This window comes from Manduca sexta, chromosome 28 (genome assembly GCF_014839805.1).
Source record: "Manduca sexta isolate Smith_Timp_Sample1 chromosome 28, JHU_Msex_v1.0, whole genome shotgun sequence".
In the NCBI taxonomy this organism is placed as follows: domain Eukaryota; kingdom Metazoa; phylum Arthropoda; class Insecta; order Lepidoptera; family Sphingidae; genus Manduca; species Manduca sexta.
Window position 1 is genome coordinate 18596904 of NC_051142.1, and position 21288 is coordinate 18618191.

A 21288-nucleotide genomic window follows, 5' to 3' on the forward strand; every position below is an offset into this window, starting at 1 on the left:
AATTAGAGAGAGTAGATCACCTTACAGTTTACATAATAGATTTACAAACGTTGGCTATTGTAGACATTATTACTACAGTAATGAAATGGTCTCTATTCGCAGGTCTGTAAGATTCAGTTCGGACTCGCGAAGTTCTACAAGAACGCCAAATGAGCCAGAATGCAAGCGGGAAACGCCAGGTGAGATGTCTTACAATATTCACATTCATTCAATCTCATGACTGCTTTAATGACAGCGCACTTGGATTATGAAAGACAAGGCCAGGGTATTCGAAACAGTCAGAAGGTATTTGTTGAACCTCTGGCAGTTTTACCGACAGTGAAGCTGTTACTTAAATCAGTTACAAGACTGCGACACTTTTTTACTTTTTTTTTTAACACTAGGAAATCCGTTTACGGATTTCTGCCGGACTCGCCGGTATAAACCGTCCTACCGACTAAAACCCGCCATCCGACTCTCACTCCCTAATATGGAAGGTCGCGGGGTGCGCAAGTGCATGCAACCGCAACCTTCGCAGGATAAGACTACGACACCCCAGTCTAGTGACCCTGTACATGCATGCTACAGACGAACCTTTCTTTATCACGGTTCTATTCCATAAACAGGTGTAGATAATGTTGTGTAATGTTGCAGGTTCGATCTCGCTGACGGCGCTGGCGGTGACGCCGGTGACGTCGCAGAGCTCCGCCATGAGCCAGTCTGCGCCGCCCTGCTCCACACCCTTCGACTTGCCGCACACGGTCAGTTGTAACAAATACCCCAAATTTATTCCTCATTGATAATTGGATTAATGCCCACGAGGTGTTTTCTTTTTGAATAAATCGGTTTACGGGCACTTGGGTTACCTGGTCTTATAAGACCAACACCAGCCATATATAGTCATGATACCAGAATAATCATGCGTTGTTAGTTTTAATGAAAAGGGATAGAAAATGTGTAAGTCCCCTGTCCTACATAATGGAACACCAAGCTGTCGCTTCACGTTGGTATTCTGGAAGATAGTGGTACTAATCCGGTAAAGTCAGCATATGATGTAAATTAAATGTCTCTACATTGTGTCTTCATTAATAAAGAAAACCAATAACGATCGAATAATCTGTGTGATTATCTGTTAAGTTTGTAGTTTGTTTGTCTCTCACTAGTAGAGGAGGCCCGTGCTCAACAGTGGGACAGTATACAATACAGGGCTGATATTATTATTATTACAACTCCGAAATAAAATCGATTCGTGTTCTGATTGCAGCCGCCGCCGCCGGTGCCGTCGTGCCGGTTCCCGAAGCTGGAGGACTGCGCGCACTTCCACTATGACCGCGTGTCGCTCGGCGGGCTCGCCATCGAGACCGTGCCCTGCGACGAGGACTGCGTCGACTCCGCGGACGAAGGTCGGCCCTTTTCACCATCCAACACCTTGAAATACAAAATATTGTTGGGTATTCCACTGCCGCTCGCCGTCCTGAGACATGAGGTGTTAAGTCTCATTATATCCAGTAGTTACACTGGCTACAAATGTCCTCCAAACTGGAACACAACAATGACTACACACTGTTGCTTGGCGGAAGAAATAGATATTGCGGTGGTACCTACCCAGGCGGACTCTCACATATGAGAGGCCTCCAAACAACCTTTACGTGTGCTTGTAAAGATATCAGTGTTCCATTTGACAGGGGAGGGTAATCATTTATGAATACTCGCCAGGGTAGATAATGATTTTCTGTTACTGACTGTATTTTTTTCAATCAATTCTGATGAGTATCAGAGTGGGAGGGAGTACTTTTTATTTTTTTTAATAATATTGGCACTATAGACAATACCCAGCTTAAACATGTGGGTCTGGAATTGTGAATTTTTGCGCTCCAGAACCCTACAGAGGCTCAAGGCTAAGAAGGAATACTTGGACAATAATATACCAGGAAGGATATTGTTATGGGATCGAGTATCAAATTTCTTACGACTTTGACTACTCATTAATATGAGACTAAGTGCCTATTGCACAATGCAGCGTTTGTAGTAACCTAAAGTATCCAATCAAGTTGGTAATTTAAACATCTAACTTGCCTGTCAAACTTACCCCAATTTATATTTAAAAATTTATATAATTTAACGTTTTGCGTTCAGGTTGGGTGTGCCTCAAGGTCCGTTCTCACGTGAACTCGTCGTGTTCTGAGTGGCTGGAGGGCCGCGCGCTGGCCTGCAGCTGGTCGGAGCCGGGCGACGCCAGGGACTGGACGCTGCTGCGGAACAGGACCAACTTCCTCGCGCTCGACGACATGCTGCACAGGTTAGTACAGGGGAAACGGGCAGGGGAATTCGATGAGAGCTCTACTGCATTCTACTGTTGATTTGTTTATTGCATTTTATACATATTGTCATGTAAAAGCGGACTTAATGCCACATGTATTTGCTACCAACCTGTAGTGGTGCAGAGATAAAATAGTAGTTGATTGCAATATCTATGGAACAAATATACAGCATCTGTTAGGCCAAATGTCATTGTATTTATTTCATGCTAATCACAGTCAAATGTTACTGTGATAGTATAGGTAAAAAATTCTAACTGGGCATTTGAATTGTAAATTATTGCAAACATCTTTTCTTTAGTGAGTTTATCATGAGTCCAAAAAGATTCTTCATTCGAGGCTAAAATTAATATAACCACCTCATTCCACAGATGTATATACGACAGAAAAGTGTCAGGCCTGCCGAACCTCACGGAGAAGATGACTCCAGCGCTGATGCAGGACGAGGAGGAGTACCGAAGGCTGATATCGGACTACGTGCATCACCTGTCCATCATCGCCGACGACTCCATCAACTGCGGACCGGTTTTGAACTGGCTGCAGATGGATAATAAAGGTTGGACTAATATTTTTTTTTCCTTTTTTTTATTAGTAGATTTAGTAGATGATTGGTTTGGGCAAAACTTTACATAAACAACGGATTTTGGGTTCGATTCGTGTAAATATCAGCCCTGTATATACTGTCCCACTGCTGGGCACGGGCTTCCTTTGCCGCTGAGAGGGTTCAGGCCTTAGTCTACTATGCTGACCTAGTGCGGATTATTAGACTTTACATACTCTCAAAATTCCTATAGAGAATTTCTCAGGTGTACAGGTTTCCTCACGATGTTTTCCTTCAGCGTTAAAGCAAGCGATGATTCACAAGAAATACACACAAGTTTTTTTTTTTTAATAACAGGTGTATGCCCTTCCGATTTGAACCTACGGACATTCGACTCGACAGTCCGTTCCACACTTAACTATGCTATCACCGCTTTCGATTCGTATAAGGGGCAACCATTTTTCATAAAAAATACTCAACTGCTTAGTGCTTATACTTGCGAGAATAGTTTTTGTTTTTACGTGTGTATGTAGGGTCTGTGGTATAAAAGCCAAAACAGGCGATGTTACTTACAAACAAGGTTCAACCTACGCTGATTAAGCTATGAGTCTAATGAAACACTGAATATCAATATATTTTTTGTGTCAGGTCACAAACTGTTAGTGGCGAATGAAGACTCGAGCTCCATAAACACGCCTGCCGTAGCGGCGGCCTACTCCGTCAGGAAATATGTGTCACAGGTACATAATGTTAATTTATATTTGAACTACGTATTGCATGCGGATTTTCTCCCGTAAAACCTCCTTCTCTGGGTACAGGTGTTACTTTGTATTTTTCAGATAAAATTTGGATGTTTTTGGTATGTAGTGTATCTTTGTGCCAAATTTGATTCAACTTGTTTCAGTTATTTTTGTGATTGAATAAATATGAATTTTGTTGCAGGCTCGAGACGAAATCAGTTTTGAAGTGGGTGACATGATATCCATCATTGACATGCCTGGTTAGTATTACATTTTTTTCACTGATAAACAGTAATGTTCATCTGAAACATATATTACTGATATATGCCGCTAATATACAAGTATTGTAAATGCTTTTGTATTATCTATACACACAGAGATGCATACTCACGTCTATTTTCTCCTAAGTGATAGATGCATAGGTTCAATTGTTGCACCCATTATAGCCTATCGCCATATTGGGCATCAATTCCAGACTTGTAATTTATACTGAGTAAAAAAACCGACAACACTTTGCCCAACCCGGGGATCGAACCCCAGTCCTCGACACTGGCACGGAAGCAGTGTACAATTGATAATGTTGCGCGTGCGCAGGTCCGCAGGAGTCGCTGTGGTGGCGCGGCAAGCGCGGGTTCCGCGTGGGGTTCTTCCCGCGCCACTGTGTCGCCGTCATCGGCGACAAGGTGCCGCGCCACATGACGCAGCCGCCGCCCATCGTCGGGTCAGTGCGCACCCACCACTCTCACCTAGCCTAACTATGTGTTACACGTCATGCGATATCACATTATTGTACATTTAGTACTTATTGTCACTAAGTGCTATTTACGATCGTTTTAAATAAACAATTACAATCCTAATTAACGATTCAGGTCCAATAATGAACCGCTCAAAGAAGTCTTTTCAAAGCATGATAAAAAACTTTGTTCTGATTGGTTCATCTTAACGATGGATCGATTAAAACGATTGGAATTGTTTATTGAAAGCGATAGTTAGTGTTTACGTTGTGCCATTGATCATGCAATTTAGTATTTTTATGCCTTACATTGTATTATTAGTCACTTGATTTAGTTTGTTAGTATATATAGTACAATAGTTCTACAGATCATTGTCATTTGTATAATATTATCCCAATTGATTCGGTCGGTATATTTATCTTCCTTGTTCGCTGAGCACGCGTCACACGATCGTAGTACAATTATAAAATGTTATTCTTTGTTTTATATGTTTTTATCCACATACACATAACAATCTATTGAATTTTATAATGTAATATCTCTAAGAATTGCATTAATCGTGTCCTCATTTGATTAATTTGTCCATAATAACATAATTAACAATCATTGCAGCTTGCTTACACTAAACTTGTGTACTCACAGATCGGTGGCGGTCGCTCCAATCAAACCGGTACTGCGTAAACACGGCAAGTTGATATCGCTGTTCCGCAGCTTCATACTGTCGCGGCCGTCGCGGCGCAGCCTCAAGCAGCAGGGCATCCTGCGCGAGAGGGTCTTCGGCTGCGACCTCGGCGAGCATCTGCTCAACTGCGGCGAGGACGGTGAGAGAATCTGTGTGGGCTTTAAATCGAGAAGGTTCTGATTGCACACAGTGCTGTAACTAGGGCGGTAACAGTCGTGCCCAGGTACAGGGTGTAGGAATGATCAAACTAGTTATGCGCGTGCGCAGTTCTAATAGCTTGTACTGGCTACATAAAGACCTAATTACGGCACTGCTTGTATACAAACAGAAATGGTATTGTATGACAATGAGTAGTGAGAGTATGTGTATGTGTCCAGTGCCGTGCGTGGTGGTGTCGTGCGCGCGCGCCATCGAGCAGCGCGGCGCCGTGGACGGCGTGTACCGGCTGTCGGGCGGCTCGGCGCTCACGCAGCGCCTGCGCGCGCAGTTCGACGGCGCGCACGCACTCGACGCGCGCGCCGCGCCCGACCTCGCCGTGCCCGACCCGCACGCCGTGCCCAGCCTGCTCAAGATGTACTTCCGGTACGTGCACACCACTGCGCCACTCGCGTATACCAACAGTAATATCAGCCCTGTATATATACTTGCCCACTGCTGAGCACGGGCCTCCGACACTACTGAGAGGGATTAGGCCTTAGTCCACTACGCTGGCCTAGTGCGGATTGGTAGACTACACACACCTTCGAAATTCCTATAAAGAACTTCTCAGATGTGCAGGTTTCCTCACGATGTTTTCCTTCACCGTTAAAACAAACGATAAATTCACAAAGAATACACACATGATTTTTAGAAAAGTCAGAGGTGTGTGTCTTTGTGATTTGAGCCTGCGGACATTCGCCTTAGCAGTCCGTTCCACACCCAACTAGGCTATCGCCGCTTTTTTTTTTACTAAATACCGTCCAACAACTATCAATACCGTCTTACACATTCCAGTGAGCTGCCGAACCCGCTGTGCACGTACCAGCTGTACGAGCGGTTCGTGAAGGCGGTGCAGGTGCCGGACGAGGCGGCGCGGCTCGCGGCCGTCAGGGACGTGGTCGTCAAGCTACCACCGCCACACTACAGGCAAGTGTTGTTTAAACTTCATTGCCTATGACAATTATCGATAAATCATACAGGTTCTTACGGGAATAGCAATTAAACCTGTTACCCCTGATGATAAGTAAGAGGTTCAGATTGAACATCAATGTGTTAGTAGACATAATTATGGCGGGCAGTTCGAATCTGAATATACACCAACTAATCCCGTGAAGAGACACCCAAGTAGGCCATTATGGGGGGTTTCATACCTTGTGTGCGAATGTCGTTGTCAGGGCAGATACGATCATCCTATTACCAACAACTTAGTCCAGGTTGTTTCAATTGTGATAGGTAAAATTAAAACATGTGGCAGTAACGAATTGCGATGAAATTCACAGCCAAGCGAAAGGCTTTGCGCGCTTGTTTAGTGTGGTAACTGTTAGCTTTACTTGACTTCTGAAACAACACGGGGTAAGATGTGATGTCTCACTTCCAGAACGATGGCGTACCTGATGCGGCACCTGCGGCGCGTGTCGCTGCTGAGCGAGTCGACAGGCATGACGGCGCGCAACATGGCCATCGTGTGGGCGCCCAACCTGCTGCGCTCCCCCGCGCCGCAGCACGCGCTGCAGGGCGTCGCCGTGCAGGTCACCACCACCACCACTACCATTATACAGACTATTCGATCGCTCAGGCACGACCTGTTTGAAGTTTGTCACGGGTGATGATATAGCTATTGTTACTGGGGACTGGCAAGTGTCGACAGATGTATTATTGTGACTAACTTCAAACCGGTCAAGACATAGCGGCTGCACTGTAGACTAGTTAATGCCACTATCGCCACTTACACCATTACCGCCAGCTCACGTCCTCTCCTAGCATAACCATTAACACGTAACTACATTTCAAACATTCTAACACTATCTTCACACATGCACGTACAGCAATGTATTTACGAAGGTTATCATTTCGGCAGGCGGTGGTGACGGAGTTCCTGATATGCTACGCGGAGGAGCTGTTTGCGCAGGAGCAGGGGGCAGATTCAGGACCGGAGTCTCTGGAACAGGTGTGTAAATATGGTATATGAGTCACGCGTGATCCATAAACGAGAGTCACGTGTGGTGTGGTCCACATGTGACAATGATGACCATGGGGTCGTGAGACAGTTTTATCGGTACTGTGAGTCACATGTGATCCATAGTCTTGTCACGCGTGACCCATGCTGTGAGTCACGTTTAAATTGTGACCCATGTTCGTCGTTGAAACTGTGAACTGTTACCTTTTAGGAGCAGTGTGAAACACAAGAGGTGGAGCTCCGCGGCACGGAGTCCTGCAGGCGGCCCAAGAGTTTGCCCATCAATCCACCCACCAAGCTATTGAGGTGATTATATCTATACTATTATATAAAGCTGAAGAGTTTGTTTGTTTGTTTGTTTGTTTGTTTGTTTGTTTGTTTGTTTGTTTGAACGCGCTAATCTCAGGAACTACCGGTCCAAACTGAAAAATTCTTTTTGCGTTGGATAGCCCTTTGTTCGTGGAGTGCTATAGGCTATATATCATCACGCTATACCCAATAGGAGCGGGGCAGTAATGGCTAATCTCAGGAACTACCGGTCCAAACTGAAAAATTCTTTTTGCGTTGGATAGCCCTTTGTTCGTGGAGTGCTATAGGCTATATATCATCACGCTATACCCAATAGGAGCGGAGCAGTAATGGCTAATCTCAGGAACTACCGGTTTCAACTGAAAAATTCGTTTTGTGTTGGATAGCCCTTTATTTGTGGACCGCTATAAGCTATATATCATCACGCTATATTCAATAGAAGCGGAGCAGTAATGGCTAATCTCAGGAACTACCGATTCGAACTGAAAAAATATTTTTGTGTTGAATAGTCCTTTGTTTGTGGAGTGCTCAAAGTTATATATCATAACGCTATGACCAATAGGAGCGGAGCAGTAATGGCTAATCTCAGGAACTACCGGTTCCAAACTGAAAAATCTTTTTGTGTTGGATAGCCCTTTGTTCCTGGAGTGCTATAGGCTATATATCATCATGCTATGACCAATAGGAGCGGAGCAGTAATGAAACATGTTGCAAAAACGGGGAAAATTATGAGTTTTGAGAGCTTCCGTTGCCTGCGCTGCGTAAACGGTTAAAGTTATGCAACAATGATGTATGACGGGATTGTTTCACTTAAAAAGTTCTAAATAATATAACAAAGTCCCCCGCTGCATCTGTCTGCCTTAACGTGTTAAACTCAAAAACTACCCAACGTATTAAGATGAAATTTGGTATGGAGACAGTTTGAGATCCTGGGAAGAACATAGGCTCCCGGGAAACTACTATTTTTATAACGGAAAACTTTAGCCTGAATAACTTTATAACGCGGGCGGAGCCGCGAGCAAAAGCTAGTTTCTTTATAATTATTAACCAACAAATATTAACTTAGCAAGACAGGCGACAAACTGTTTATGATCTCCCTAATGACAGTATATAAAGCTTACTAAAGTCGTGATCTCTTTACTTTGCCGGAAATACCGGAATCACAAGTATTCGCTGCGGAGCTTTATTTAGAGCATGTGTATAAAAATAATAATAAAAATATCAACCCTGTGGGGAAATTATGGTATTTCTAATCAGATTTTTAAATTGTTATTTGTCGACCCGTAGCTTGGAGGAGGCTCGTCGCCGAGGCCGCGCGAGTGGCTCGTCACCTCCCCGCTCAGCCCCGCCCGCGCCGCCCTCGCCCTCGCCCTCCGCCTCCGCCTCGCCCTCCGCGCCGCTGCGACCCACGGCACACCTGCAGCCGCAGTACATCGAGGTAAGTCTTGCTTAACTTGGATACCTACTTTGTACATCACCCTGTTAATGTTAGTGAATATATAGGGTGTTGTATAAATGTGGGATTTTTAACTTAATCATGTGTAGGCGATATCATTGTTATAACATTTCACTCATAGCTTTAATATCATGATACCGTAATAATTGTTAAATACTTAGCTAAGTATATAAAAAACTTAAAATAGTAACATAATAAATTAGCTAAAAATTAAAAGGTGCGTAAATAATTTAATAATGATCAAAATAATAATAAATTGAGGTAAATAATAAAACAAAGCCGTGCACTAACCACTAACATGTGTGCAGGTCGGCTCCGGACCTAACAATCTGCCGCAGTACCACACCGTGCTCGACTTACCGCTCTCAGGTTAGTAATAGTACTTCAATTGAACTTGTACATATCCTGCGCCTTATGAAATGAGAATGTCATAATGTTTATTAATTGATTGGATTGAATTGTCCAAAACCAAAATATTTACGAATGAATATACTAAATTGGTATTACTTACCCAAAATATTCGTAATATGATGTAATAACCCAACCCGTCCGTGTGTCAGGCGCCAAGCGCGGAGTGAAGCGGTCTCCGTCGGGCTGGCGCGGGCTGTTCACGCGCAGCAAGCAGCAGCGCCCGCGCCCCGCGCCGCCCCCGCCGCCGCCCGCCGCCGCCGCCACCGCCGCCGCACAGGTACGTGCCCTCCACTTATATACAGGGTGTGCGTTTTACTAGGGATTTGTTTGCAAAAGATTTCGATGCATAAAATTAAGCACCCTTTCAAAATTGAGGTAATTTACGCAGGCGAAACCGCTGGCAACATCTAGTTGAATGATAAATATCCAATTCAAATTAATAATACAAACATTAACATGGTGACTTGCATTGCAGGAACCTGTTGTGGGCGGAGTGCGTCCGTCCCGTTCGTGCGAGTCGGTGTCGGAGGCGGACACGCTGCCGCCACTCACGCGCAATCACACACAACCACTACGACAACACGCTCGGTATGGAATTAATACAATAAGGTCAATCATCATCATAAGCAATAGAGTGCCTGCTGCTAAAAATATAAAATTTATATTGGATATTTTTACCAGCAATTCTATAACAAATTAACCTACTACTATCTAAAACTACGTCATCGTAAATGGTTTTCATTGGACAAATTTTCGAAAACATCATATGTTTGTAAAGTGTAAACATCTGCTCTCATCACTGCTGATATGTTTAGTGTTTACAGATTTGTGACGTCATGTCGCTGAATCAATAGTTTTGTAAATTTTTCTGACATTTAGATACTATTAATAAATTTTGCCAGACCTATTTTAATATTTAAAAAATAATAAAAATTACATATAATGTGTTTCTTTGTAGGTCATCATCGTGCGATTCGTATTTCGAGCCATGGCAGGCGGAGCTGGCGGACATGCGCCTGCGCCTGTCGCCACAAGAGAGAGACAAGCACATGTTCAGCGAGGAGGACGACCCGCAACAACGGCCTCACGTGAGTACATTCGTTTTAGACGGGGAGAGAGAAAAAACTCATTATGCTGCTAGTTTCATATGGACAAAGTGGATAGATTATTACTATGTAGTAGTATCAGCCCTGTATTATATATTGATTAACATATTACTGGTGGGGACAGGCCTCCCCTACTACTAAGAGGCATTAGGCCTTAGTTTGAAAGAAAACCTGTATACCTGAGAAGTTCTCTATGGGAATTTTTCAGGTCATGTGAAGTCTACCAATCCGCACTAGGCCAGCGTGGTGGACTATGGCCTAAATCCTCTTGATAGTAGAGGAGGCCCGTAGCTAGCAGTGAGACAGTATATAATAAAGGGTTGATATTATTAAAAGACGCGCGTGATATGTCGCGTCCAAGGACTATAGTCTGTATGGTGCTTATTAGACATTTGTATAAATATACAATTGCTTATATCACTTACCTTACGTGTAATGTTGTAGGATGATTCCCTGTGTTCAACTCCACCGGAATCCGGGTTGTGCAGTGTGGAGCCAAGTCCCAGGAGGAACTTGCGAGTCGATATAGAGGCAGCTAACGAATTGGCTGAAAGGTGAGTAATTCATTATAACAACTTCTTGAATTATAACTAATTAAATATTAAAATATATAGGGTGTCTAAAGATGGGAGAATGAGTATAATTTGATTAGGAGAGTAAAAACCTTATTTTGGGGCTGTCAGTGTTGCTTTATTGTTTTTAAGTTGATATTGTCATTATAAGAAATTGGTGAGATGTCTTACTGCATTATGGTGTGGATCTTAACTTTTTGGTCAGATTATTATTTATTGGTTGATTCATTGTAGACTGCCAAATAGGGTTCCTTATTTTCTTGTGAGCGAGTACGGATAATTAGAAAATCGGTGTATTATTGTCCCTCGTAAATTTATATTGTAATCGTTGGTTAATATATAAAGCTGAAGAGTTTGTTTGAATGTGCTATCTTCAGGAACTATAAAAGTTATTGTTTTTCACATTACACGTGAGTTTTGTAGGCTACTTTTATCCTGGAAAGTTTTTGATATGGGTGGAATGAGTTGTAAGGGGTCGTCCATCAAGCACGTGATGTTTTTTTAGTGACTTTTTAACCCCCTTCCTTCCTGGCGCTATGTTTTGAGGTTTAAGCCCCCCCCCCCCCCACCCTAACCAAAAGCACGTGTTTCTTTTGGTACAAAGTATATTGAAATTTTTTGATTAATTTTTAAATACACGTATAATCTGATAAAATTTTGGAAAATTAAACATTGAGATAAAATTGTCCAGACAGACAACATGTTGCAGGCTCTTTTAGGCGCATAGAAAGAATAAAGGAACGTTTAAAAAAACATATATTTGTACATGAACGTTGTCGCGAAGCGCGGGGAAATCGTTGCTCGGCAACGGTGAGTCAATGTTCACTCGTCGTTTTTTGATCAACGAAAAATAAATACACTTGATATATCATTACTCCCCCCTTATCCTTGTCATATTTCGTGATTTTATTTTCGAACCCTTCTCCCCTCTTCGATCCTCACGTAATTAATGGATGAGCCCTAAAAGTTCGTGTGGTGTATGTGGTGTCGGCAGACGTCGCGCGGCGCTGGAGGAGCAGCTGTCGTCGCTCGGCTACATCGACGGCGAGTCACCGCGCGCGCGCGCCCCGCCCGAGAAGCGAGCCTCCGCGCGACCCGCCAGCCCCGCGCACAGCGACATCGCCAAGCGGTACGTACACGCGCACGCACGCACGCACACGGACACAGCGGACACACACAAAGTCTCAGGCGAGCCTCCGCGCGACCCGCCAGCCCCGCGCACAGCGACATCGCCAAGCGGTACGTACACGCGCACGCACGCACGCACACGGACACAGCGGACACACACAAAGTCTCAGGCGAGCCTCCGCGCGACCCGCCAGCCCCGCGCACAGCGACATCGCCAAGCGGTACGTACACGCGCACGCACGCACGCACACGGACACAGCGGACACACACAAAGTCTCAGGCGAGCCTCCGCGCGACCCGCCAGCCCCGCGCACAGCGACATCGCCAAGCGGTACGTACACGCGCACGCACGCACGCACACGGACACAGCGGACACACAAAGTCTCAGGCGAGCCTCCGCGCGACCCGCCAGCCCCGCGCACAGCGACATCGCCAAGCGGTACGTACACGCGCACGCACGCACGCACACGGACACAGCGGACACACACAAAGTCTCAGGCGAGCCTCCGCGCGACCCGCCAGCCCCGCGCACAGCGACATCGCCAAGCGGTACGTACACGCGCACGCACGCACGCACACGGACACAGCGGACACACACAAAGTCTCAGGCGAGCCTCCGCGCGACCCGCCAGCCCCGCGCACAGCGACATCGCCAAGCGGTACGTACACGCGCACGCACGCACGCACACGGACACAGCGGACACACACAAAGTCTCAGGCGAGCCTCCGCGCGACCCGCCAGCCCCGCGCACAGCGACATCGCCAAGCGGTACGTACACGCGCACGCACGCACGCACACGGACACAGCGGACACACACAAAGTCTCAGGCGAGCCTCCGCGCGACCCGCCAGCCCCGCGCACAGCGACATCGCCAAGCGGTACGTACACGCGCACGCACGCACGCACACGGACACAGCGGACACACACAAAGTCTCAGGCGAGCCTCCGCGCGACCCGCCAGCCCCGCGCACAGCGACATCGCCAAGCGGTACGTACACGCGCACGCACGCACGCACACGGACACAGCGGACACACACAAAGTCTCAGGCGAGCCTCCGCGCGACCCGCCAGCCCCGCGCACAGCGACATCGCCAAGCGGTACGTACACGCGCACGCACGCACGCACACGGACACAGCGGACACACACAAAGTCTCAGGCGAGCCTCCGCGCGACCCGCCAGCCCCGCGCACAGCGACATCGCCAAGCGGTACGTACACGCGCACGCACGCACGCACACGGACACAGCGGACACACACAAAGTCTCAGGCGAGCCTCCGCGCGACCCGCCAGCCCCGCGCACAGCGACATCGCCAAGCGGTACGTACACGCGCACGCACGCACGCACACGGACACAGCGGACACACACAAAGTCTCAGGCGAGCCTCCGCGCGACCCGCCAGCCCCGCGCACAGCGACATCGCCAAGCGGTACGTACACGCGCACGCACGCACGCACACGGACACAGCGGACACACACAAAGTCTCAGGCGAGCCTCCGCGCGACCCGCCAGCCCCGCGCACAGCGACATCGCCAAGCGGTACGTACACGCGCACGCACGCACGCACACGGACACAGCGGACACACACAAAGTCTCAGGCGAGCCTCCGCGCGACCCGCCAGCCCCGCGCACAGCGACATCGCCAAGCGGTACGTACACGCGCACGCACGCACGCACACGGACACAGCGGACACACACAAAGTCTCAGGCGAGCCTCCGCGCGACCCGCCAGCCCCGCGCACAGCGACATCGCCAAGCGGTACGTACACGCGCACGCACGCACGCACACGGACACAGCGGACACACACAAAGTCTCAGGCGAGCCTCCGCGCGACCCGCCAGCCCCGCGCACAGCGACATCGCCAAGCGGTACGTACACGCGCACGCACGCACGCACACGGACACAGCGGACACACACAAAGTCTCAGGCGAGCCTCCGCGCGACCCGCCAGCCCCGCGCACAGCGACATCGCCAAGCGGTACGTACACGCGCACGCACGCACGCACACGGACACAGCGGACACACACAAAGTCTAAGGCGAGCCTCCGCGCGACGCCGCCAGCCCCGCGCACAGCGACATCGCCAAGCGGTACGTACACGCGCACGCACGCACGCACACGGACACAGCGGACACACACAAAGTCTCAGGCGAGCCTCCGCGCGACCCGCCAGCCCCGCGCACAGCGACATCGCCAAGCGGTACGTACACGCGCACGCACGCACGCACACGGACACAGCGGACACACACAAAGTCTCAGGCGAGCCTCCGCGCGACCCGCCAGCCCCGCGCACAGCGACATCGCCAAGCGGTACGTACACGCGCACGCACGCACGCACACGGACACAGCGGACACACACAAAGTCTCAGGCGAGCCTCCGCGCGACCCGCCAGCCCCGCGCACAGCGACATCGCCAAGCGGTACGTACACGCGCACGCACGCACGCACACGGACACAGCGGACACACACAAAGTCTCAGGCGAGCCTCCGCGCGACCCGCCAGCCCCGCGCACAGCGACATCGCCAAGCGGTACGTACACGCACGCACGCACGCACACGGACACAGCGGACACACACAAAGTCTCAGGCGAGCCTCCGCGCGACCCGCCAGCCCCGCGCACAGCGACATCGCCAAACGGTACGTACACGCGCACGCACGCACGCACACGGACACAGCGGACACACACACACAAACATCTCCACCTAACTTTTATTCTAAGTTTGGACTAACTTGTTCAGAATTTCCCGATAATTTACTCCAGCAACAATATTTCAGTAATATTATATACGGGTCATTTCGACATTGCGTTACTAAATGAAACCACAGGTTCGTGGTGACCTCTGCTAACACCGTGCAAAAGATTATTCATAAGTAACGTATATTTACGTCAATAATCCCGATTTTAGATTTATGGTTTTTTGATCACGCTGTCTCTTAACGCGCTTAACTGAAGTGAATGAACTACGTCACAGCTGATGATATTATTACCGAACCTATAGGGTTCAGAAGGTCAGCTCACAAATGAACTCCCAATACGTTCACTGACTTGGTTGCAACAGTTCATTGAGTCAATAATTAATTACTACAAAAAATATTTCGTCAATTATAAACGTTATTTTCGTTAATAAAATAGTTTTCCTACCAAAAAAGTTACCTACATAATTCCTAAAGTTACAAGATTTAAATCTATTGGTATCGTATTTTTTTTAAATTCTACATGATATTCCGACATTTATTTTAATTCCAACATTAATATTTCGGTTTGTCATAATATCTAAAAGAAGACTACGTACACATTACCGAACGTCATATTATGCTTTCTGTACCATTTCTTTGCTATGGCAATACGTCCGAGTCTTTGACCGAGTGAAAAGAGCGCGCGATTATTCAATACAATAGTCGTACTCTTTCTCGCCTAAACTAGCAATGTTGTCAGTATAAACCTTTTTACCAAAAAGCTTGCTAAAACGACACAGCATTTCAAAAATTCTATTAGATTTTTTTTTTATTACATGATGTTCTAACAGATTTAACACACAATTGTATTACAAAATAAAATAAGTAATGATTTATGATGAAATGATTAATGAAAAGTCTACCTAATTAAAATAATACACAGCAATATTTTAGTATTTTTAAAACATTATTTTAAGTAATAAAGTATAATAGAGATTTTGGATTCAGTGATTCATTTTCAATAGGCATACGGGGTATAAAATAAACAAGATATTGCACAATAAGTTAATAATAAAAAAAGTTTGGTAACACTGCGAAGGCACGTGTTAGTTGTAAAACTCTGGCTCGTCAAATATCGTGTACCTCCAGACTAGTGTTGCCAGGGTCAATTTGTTTAAAATCAAGACGGTAAAACAAATCGAGATTTAGTGTTGTAGATCGGGACATAAAAAAAGCAAGTATTTTTTTAAAATTTAAGTTTTATGTATTGCGTTTTACAAAAATATCACTGCAAGTCATGCTAAAGTTGCGTTTTATTTGGATTTCTGTTTTAACATCGAAGCACAGATCGCCGGGTAGTCGCATCTCTAAGCAAAAGAATAAAACAAAACTGTACCTTCAGCGCTAGTGAGATGATACTTGCTATTTTGATTGCATTGTCGCACTCAACACAGTGATGAATTCGTAGTTTATTTTTTCATAATACTTAATGGTTTTAATAATTTTATTGGTGCAAAACGGGTCACGTCCCCAGAACCCTAAAAATCGGGACATCCCGCGCAAATCGGGACATCAGGCAACACTACTCCAGACTACTACATTTGGGGAATTCGCTAACCTCGTGTGTCGCGTGTTGGTCGGTAAGGCACAAAGATATTTAAAGTGGTCCCCTAAATGCGACCTTAACACGTATAAAATAGAGTCTATTTTTAGAAATATTTTTGTCATTTTGAATATTTTACGATCGCGAAGTTGCATCGTTGACGCGTACGCGAAACTGAACTAATCACAATCTATTGATTATGTTTCTAGCGGGGGCTGTCATTACGATTTTAATGTGGATTTATGAATTTGCGATAGGTACTGAATGGAAAAATCCAATATCATTTTGTCCGACCCGGGATTCGATCCCGTGACTTTAGCAAAGCATCCGTACTATAATACAACTGCGGCACCGAGGTAGTCACAAATTAACTCTATTAAAAATACTTTGAAGTATGAAACAACTTTTAAAGGAACAAGCAATCTACAAATCATTAGGTATTGGTAAACGCATTTACTATTTTGAAAACATGTTAGATACCTATTGGGACGTCGCGCCGTGACGCATCCCGTCGCTCGACATTTTTACCTAAAACTATCACATTACCTAATTATTATCAAGATTGTAACTTCGTTATTAATTGTTCGTGTGAATTGCCAGACTTGCAGAATGATATTTTATTGTTATGAGTGTTATAAATCTAACCGTTGAACATATTTATTATAACTACTTATCTACTAAAATGGATGAACTACCTACATTAGAATGTGTGTGTTTTGATTTAAAAGAATGAAACCACTTTAAAATTACGGAAATCATGTGTTATGTGTACCTAACATATGCAGTTGTGGTTATTTGATTAGTGTCGTTTGCTTATGATGATAGTTTGAGCATAGAAAATATTGTAATGAAATGTGATGATTAATGCGTGATGTTTATGTTGGTTGGATGTCCACCTGCAAGGTGGACAGACGACTTGATAAACGTCGCGGGAACACATTGGATGCAGGCAGCTTTCGACAGGTCCGTCTGGAAATATTTAGGGGAGGCCTATGTTCAACAGTGGACTTTATGTGGCTGATGATGATAATGATGTTTAGGTATGTGGCTTTTTTGTAACGTCGGCGTAGCGTCGTCGCTGCTGGTCTAATTGTTGATTGAGTGATGTGGCACGACACAAAACCCTAGGTAGTTAAAGCGCCGACATCAGCTGTTCGGTTGCGGCGCGGCGCGCGCGGTGCGACGAACTACCCTTGCGCTCCGAGTGTATATCACTTGTTCGTGTGCGTGAGCATAATATTATCAATGACTGTGTGCGATGTTGCCGCTCCGACGAATTCTAGTATAGTAGTAGTGGCAAAAGGGTGTGTAAAAATAAAATTACTATTTGAATATTTATTTTGTTTGAAAATTTTACTTTTTTGTTTTTGACCTTAGGTTAGAGTAACTTATAGTAAACTGCTTCTTTCAAGATGACTTTCTCGCAGTTAAATTTAAGTCTAGGGTTACAAAATGACCCCGTATATATACATAGTATGGCTCTCCACAAGTCCTGCAAGCTTCAAAATTAATAGAATTCGACTTGCAGTGATTGTTTAGGCGGTAAAAATTATTACGAAAATCGAGCTATGCCAGTTTTGTTGCTCTTTTGAGCCTAACTTAATACTAAATAGTGCTATTTCCCACAGATTATGCAAAGATCGCGACAGCCCCATGGCGCCGCAGACAGATTTCCAGAACACCGCGAACAACGTCAAACTGAGGTGAGTAAAGTGCATAACATTTGGTTGATATTAAAAAACATTCGTTGTGAATTGTCTATAGAATATTGTAGTATTGATAAACATAAAAAATCACGATATGAACTTATTTAATATCTTGGGATGAAAAGACTGAACTTTAAACTTTTGTTATATGAATTTTATATAGCTATTAAAATATGTCTATTGCAATAAATCGTAATTAAAAATAGACTTAGCAGTCAATCGTCAAACGTGCGTATGAGTGATGGTGTTTTGTCTACACTCAGTATGCATGTGTCGGCTCGACCAGGCTGGTATATAAGCCTGTCTGAAGATCTTCAGTTTTGCTGCTGCGTGTTTTATAGACTGTAAGTTTGCCAAAGGACCAATCATCTCCCAATTTCCAATTCCTATGTAAAGTTGAGTCTGTAGTACTTTGGCTGCGTTATCATCAGAAACCTAGCTGCTTTTATCTACCTACTCCTATTAAGTCATTGTATTTATTTGAGTAATACAATATCAAATTAAACCCAAAAATCTTGATATATAAACATATTATGTGTCCATATTATTACCAACTAGGAAGTTTGGCGGTTGACTCCATAATTAAAGTGACTTCGCCTAAAGATTACTATGACACAAAAATAATACAAATGCACATTACGCCTACATCTCCGAAGGACTGGCAGAGGTGCATTCAGGGTACCCATGTAAGCCTTGTTCCGTCCCATGATATAGGGGCACAATACAGACAATTCATGACGAATGTGTTGTTGTAAGTTTTCATTTCGTCTGACATGTTCCGTTTGAGCAGAAAATCTGTCACTTTATGTGCACGATGGTGTGTGTGTCCGTGGCAATGAATGATGTGTACTTGTAACTGTAGCTAAATATTAGATGTTTTAAATTGTTAATCAAATAATGTTTAACAAAAACTATAAAATATAAAAAATATGTTTACTTACTTCGATATTTTCCTTATTATGTTTGTATCGTTGTAACAAATCAAAGATTTTTTGCGGCTTTGAGTTTTACAAAACAGCATTTTTTGAGAACTAACGAATGCATAATCTTACATAGCACCCGTAATGCAACCAATACCATCGCAAAAAGCCCAATCAATATTAAATTCGCATACAAACTTCATAAATACATGCACACACACCACCGTCCAAAAATAACCAAAATAATTTTCAAGCTTGCTTCACATCTAACATTGCAGAGAGAGAAACTCCCCGCGAAAGACAAAGTCGACACGATACAGCGGTGTACATCATCCGGTCGATGAAAAGACTGTCGCCGTGACGCGACTCAGTTGGCACGGAAAAGACGGACACTCGACACTGATCAAAATCGATTGGCCGGTTGAGAACAACTCTATGAGTAATCTGACGACTAGCACGATAAACTCCAGTCCGATGACTCCGGCCACTCCGGTGTACGATCCGTTGGAAAGCGACTCCGAAGTCAGCGAGAGTAACAAACAAACGATACAGATTAAAAATGACGTTTGCGTCAGCTGCGATAAGGAGACGTGCCTCAAATGTGAACTGAAGGCCACGGATTTTGAGTCCAAAGTTTACGAGAACAGTTTGGATCCAAGTCCTGTGCATTCCGGAAGCTATAATTTAAACAGATTGTCGGCTGTGTCGACGTCGTCGAACTCCGACCAGGAGAAGAGGGCCAATGACGTCATTAAAGTGATGACGTCGTCGCATGAGAGTTCTTCAAGTTACTCGAATGTAAGCTCTAAGCAAGATGAATTGTATGAATGCTACGGGTTTACAAGACCCAATTATATTAATTTACAATCTTCAAGCACCAGCAAAAGCTCTCCAGGATCTCCTTTAAAAAGCCCATTGAAATCTACCATAAGCATCACATTTAGATCTCCTACCAAAACCAAAAACGAGTTTGAAGGCATAGACGGAAATAACACGCCCACAAACGACAGAGATTCGGTCTACGAAGACATAGATTTAGAGAAAAACTTGTCTATAGTAGAGGAGGCGAGTGTGCCGGAAACGGATGCAAGTCTGCCAACGCAACAGGCATGCCAACCTGAGCATTTTAACGATGATCTCATTATATTAGAAACTCCTACAGAGAGGTTCGAAGATCCAGTAGACGTTTACAGCCAAGTGAAATTCTTTAAAAAGAGCATAGAAGAGGTCAACGCACTGATTTTCGATTCTCCAGAAACGGAATGTCAATACGAAGACGAACAAAGTCATTACGAAAACGTTAAATTTGATAGGCACAACGACTACGAAAATATTAATGTGGAGCTCAAATTATGTGACAAGAAACTAGAAATTACTGAAGTCGATAATAAAGAACCGGATTCCGTGGAGAAGGACAACGGAAATGTTATAAAAAAGAATTTGAATGTTCGTGAACTAGCGATTAGGTTTGAAAGTCCTACTGAACAGAAACCACCGTTCACATTCGAAAAGTTTAAAGCCGAAATTAAATATCCAAGTCTGGAAAGGAAAGAAGACAGGAGGAAAGAAGATGCCAAAGATTCGAAAGTTAAACTAGCTAGGAGTTCTAGCAACGCGCGTTCGCTGGACGAAAGCGCTTTCGTTAAAGAATTTGGTCATGAAAAGAACTATGTAGACAGGAGGAAAAGTCTCGAAGTCAGAGACGTTAAAAGAACGACTAAATTGTTAGATTTGAATCTAAATATGGCGGACAATGAATCTAAAAATAGTGTAACACCTACAAGTGAAAACAAGATATCGTTAATACAAAGATTTAATGAAAAACGACCCACAGACATCAAAAGCTTAATCAGCGTTGACACAGAAAAGAAACTAAGCAGAGAAAGGATAGAGAAATACAAAGAAGAAAGAAGGAACTTCTTACGAGAGAAATACAGTTCCCAATCGTTCAGAAGTAATCCAGAGCAATTGACTAGGATTAAGATAAAGAAAGATTTAGACGATAAAGGCGATTGTGAGAGGTTGAATGACCTGCCTAAGTTTGAACGGAGAAATACAGTGGACCTCGGACAAAGGATGAGGTTTTCTGTGGCCAAAAGTGCCAACAATTTGGACACTATAGCGTCCCCCACTAGTCCTGAGAAAGGGGAACCGAGCGTCGAGTTGAGAGACAGTGAGAGGTAAGTTTCCACTAAGTTTGAGGTTATACGGTATGTTTGTATTAAAATGATCAAAGCTTAAATTATTACAC

The 21288-nt window shown here is 44.8% G+C and overlaps 1 protein-coding gene across 6 annotated transcripts in view; it reads left to right on the forward strand.

Moving 5' to 3' along the window:
- Positions 1 to 21288, forward strand: part of LOC115446411 (GTPase-activating protein CdGAPr) — a 71488-nt gene that overhangs the window by 44741 nt on the left and 5459 nt on the right. For 4 of the 6 annotated variants that reach the window (XM_037444322.1, XM_037444321.1, XM_037444318.1 and 1 more), the window contains exons 3-25: positions 103 to 179; positions 634 to 740; positions 1244 to 1382; positions 2116 to 2278; positions 2669 to 2853; positions 3487 to 3578; positions 3781 to 3838; positions 4173 to 4299; positions 4955 to 5133; positions 5372 to 5576; positions 5988 to 6119; positions 6571 to 6721; positions 7051 to 7140; positions 7361 to 7455; positions 8746 to 8896; positions 9223 to 9283; positions 9475 to 9602; positions 9801 to 9913; positions 10284 to 10413; positions 10876 to 10985; positions 11998 to 12132; positions 18040 to 18114; positions 19316 to 21217. In XM_037444322.1, the coding sequence (XP_037300219.1) occupies positions 103 to 179; positions 634 to 740; positions 1244 to 1382; positions 2116 to 2278; positions 2669 to 2853; positions 3487 to 3578; positions 3781 to 3838; positions 4173 to 4299; positions 4955 to 5133; positions 5372 to 5576; positions 5988 to 6119; positions 6571 to 6721; positions 7051 to 7140; positions 7361 to 7455; positions 8746 to 8896; positions 9223 to 9283; positions 9475 to 9602; positions 9801 to 9913; positions 10284 to 10413; positions 10876 to 10985; positions 11998 to 12132; positions 18040 to 18114; positions 19316 to 21217 (4605 nt within the window). The remainder of the gene's footprint in view (positions 1 to 102; positions 180 to 633; positions 741 to 1243; positions 1383 to 2115; positions 2279 to 2668; positions 2854 to 3486; positions 3579 to 3780; positions 3839 to 4172; positions 4300 to 4954; positions 5134 to 5371; positions 5577 to 5987; positions 6120 to 6570; positions 6722 to 7050; positions 7141 to 7360; positions 7456 to 8745; positions 8897 to 9222; positions 9284 to 9474; positions 9603 to 9800; positions 9914 to 10283; positions 10414 to 10875; positions 10986 to 11997; positions 12133 to 18039; positions 18115 to 19315; positions 21218 to 21288) is intronic. The other 2 variants (XM_037444320.1, XM_037444323.1) reach the window with 2 other exon arrangements.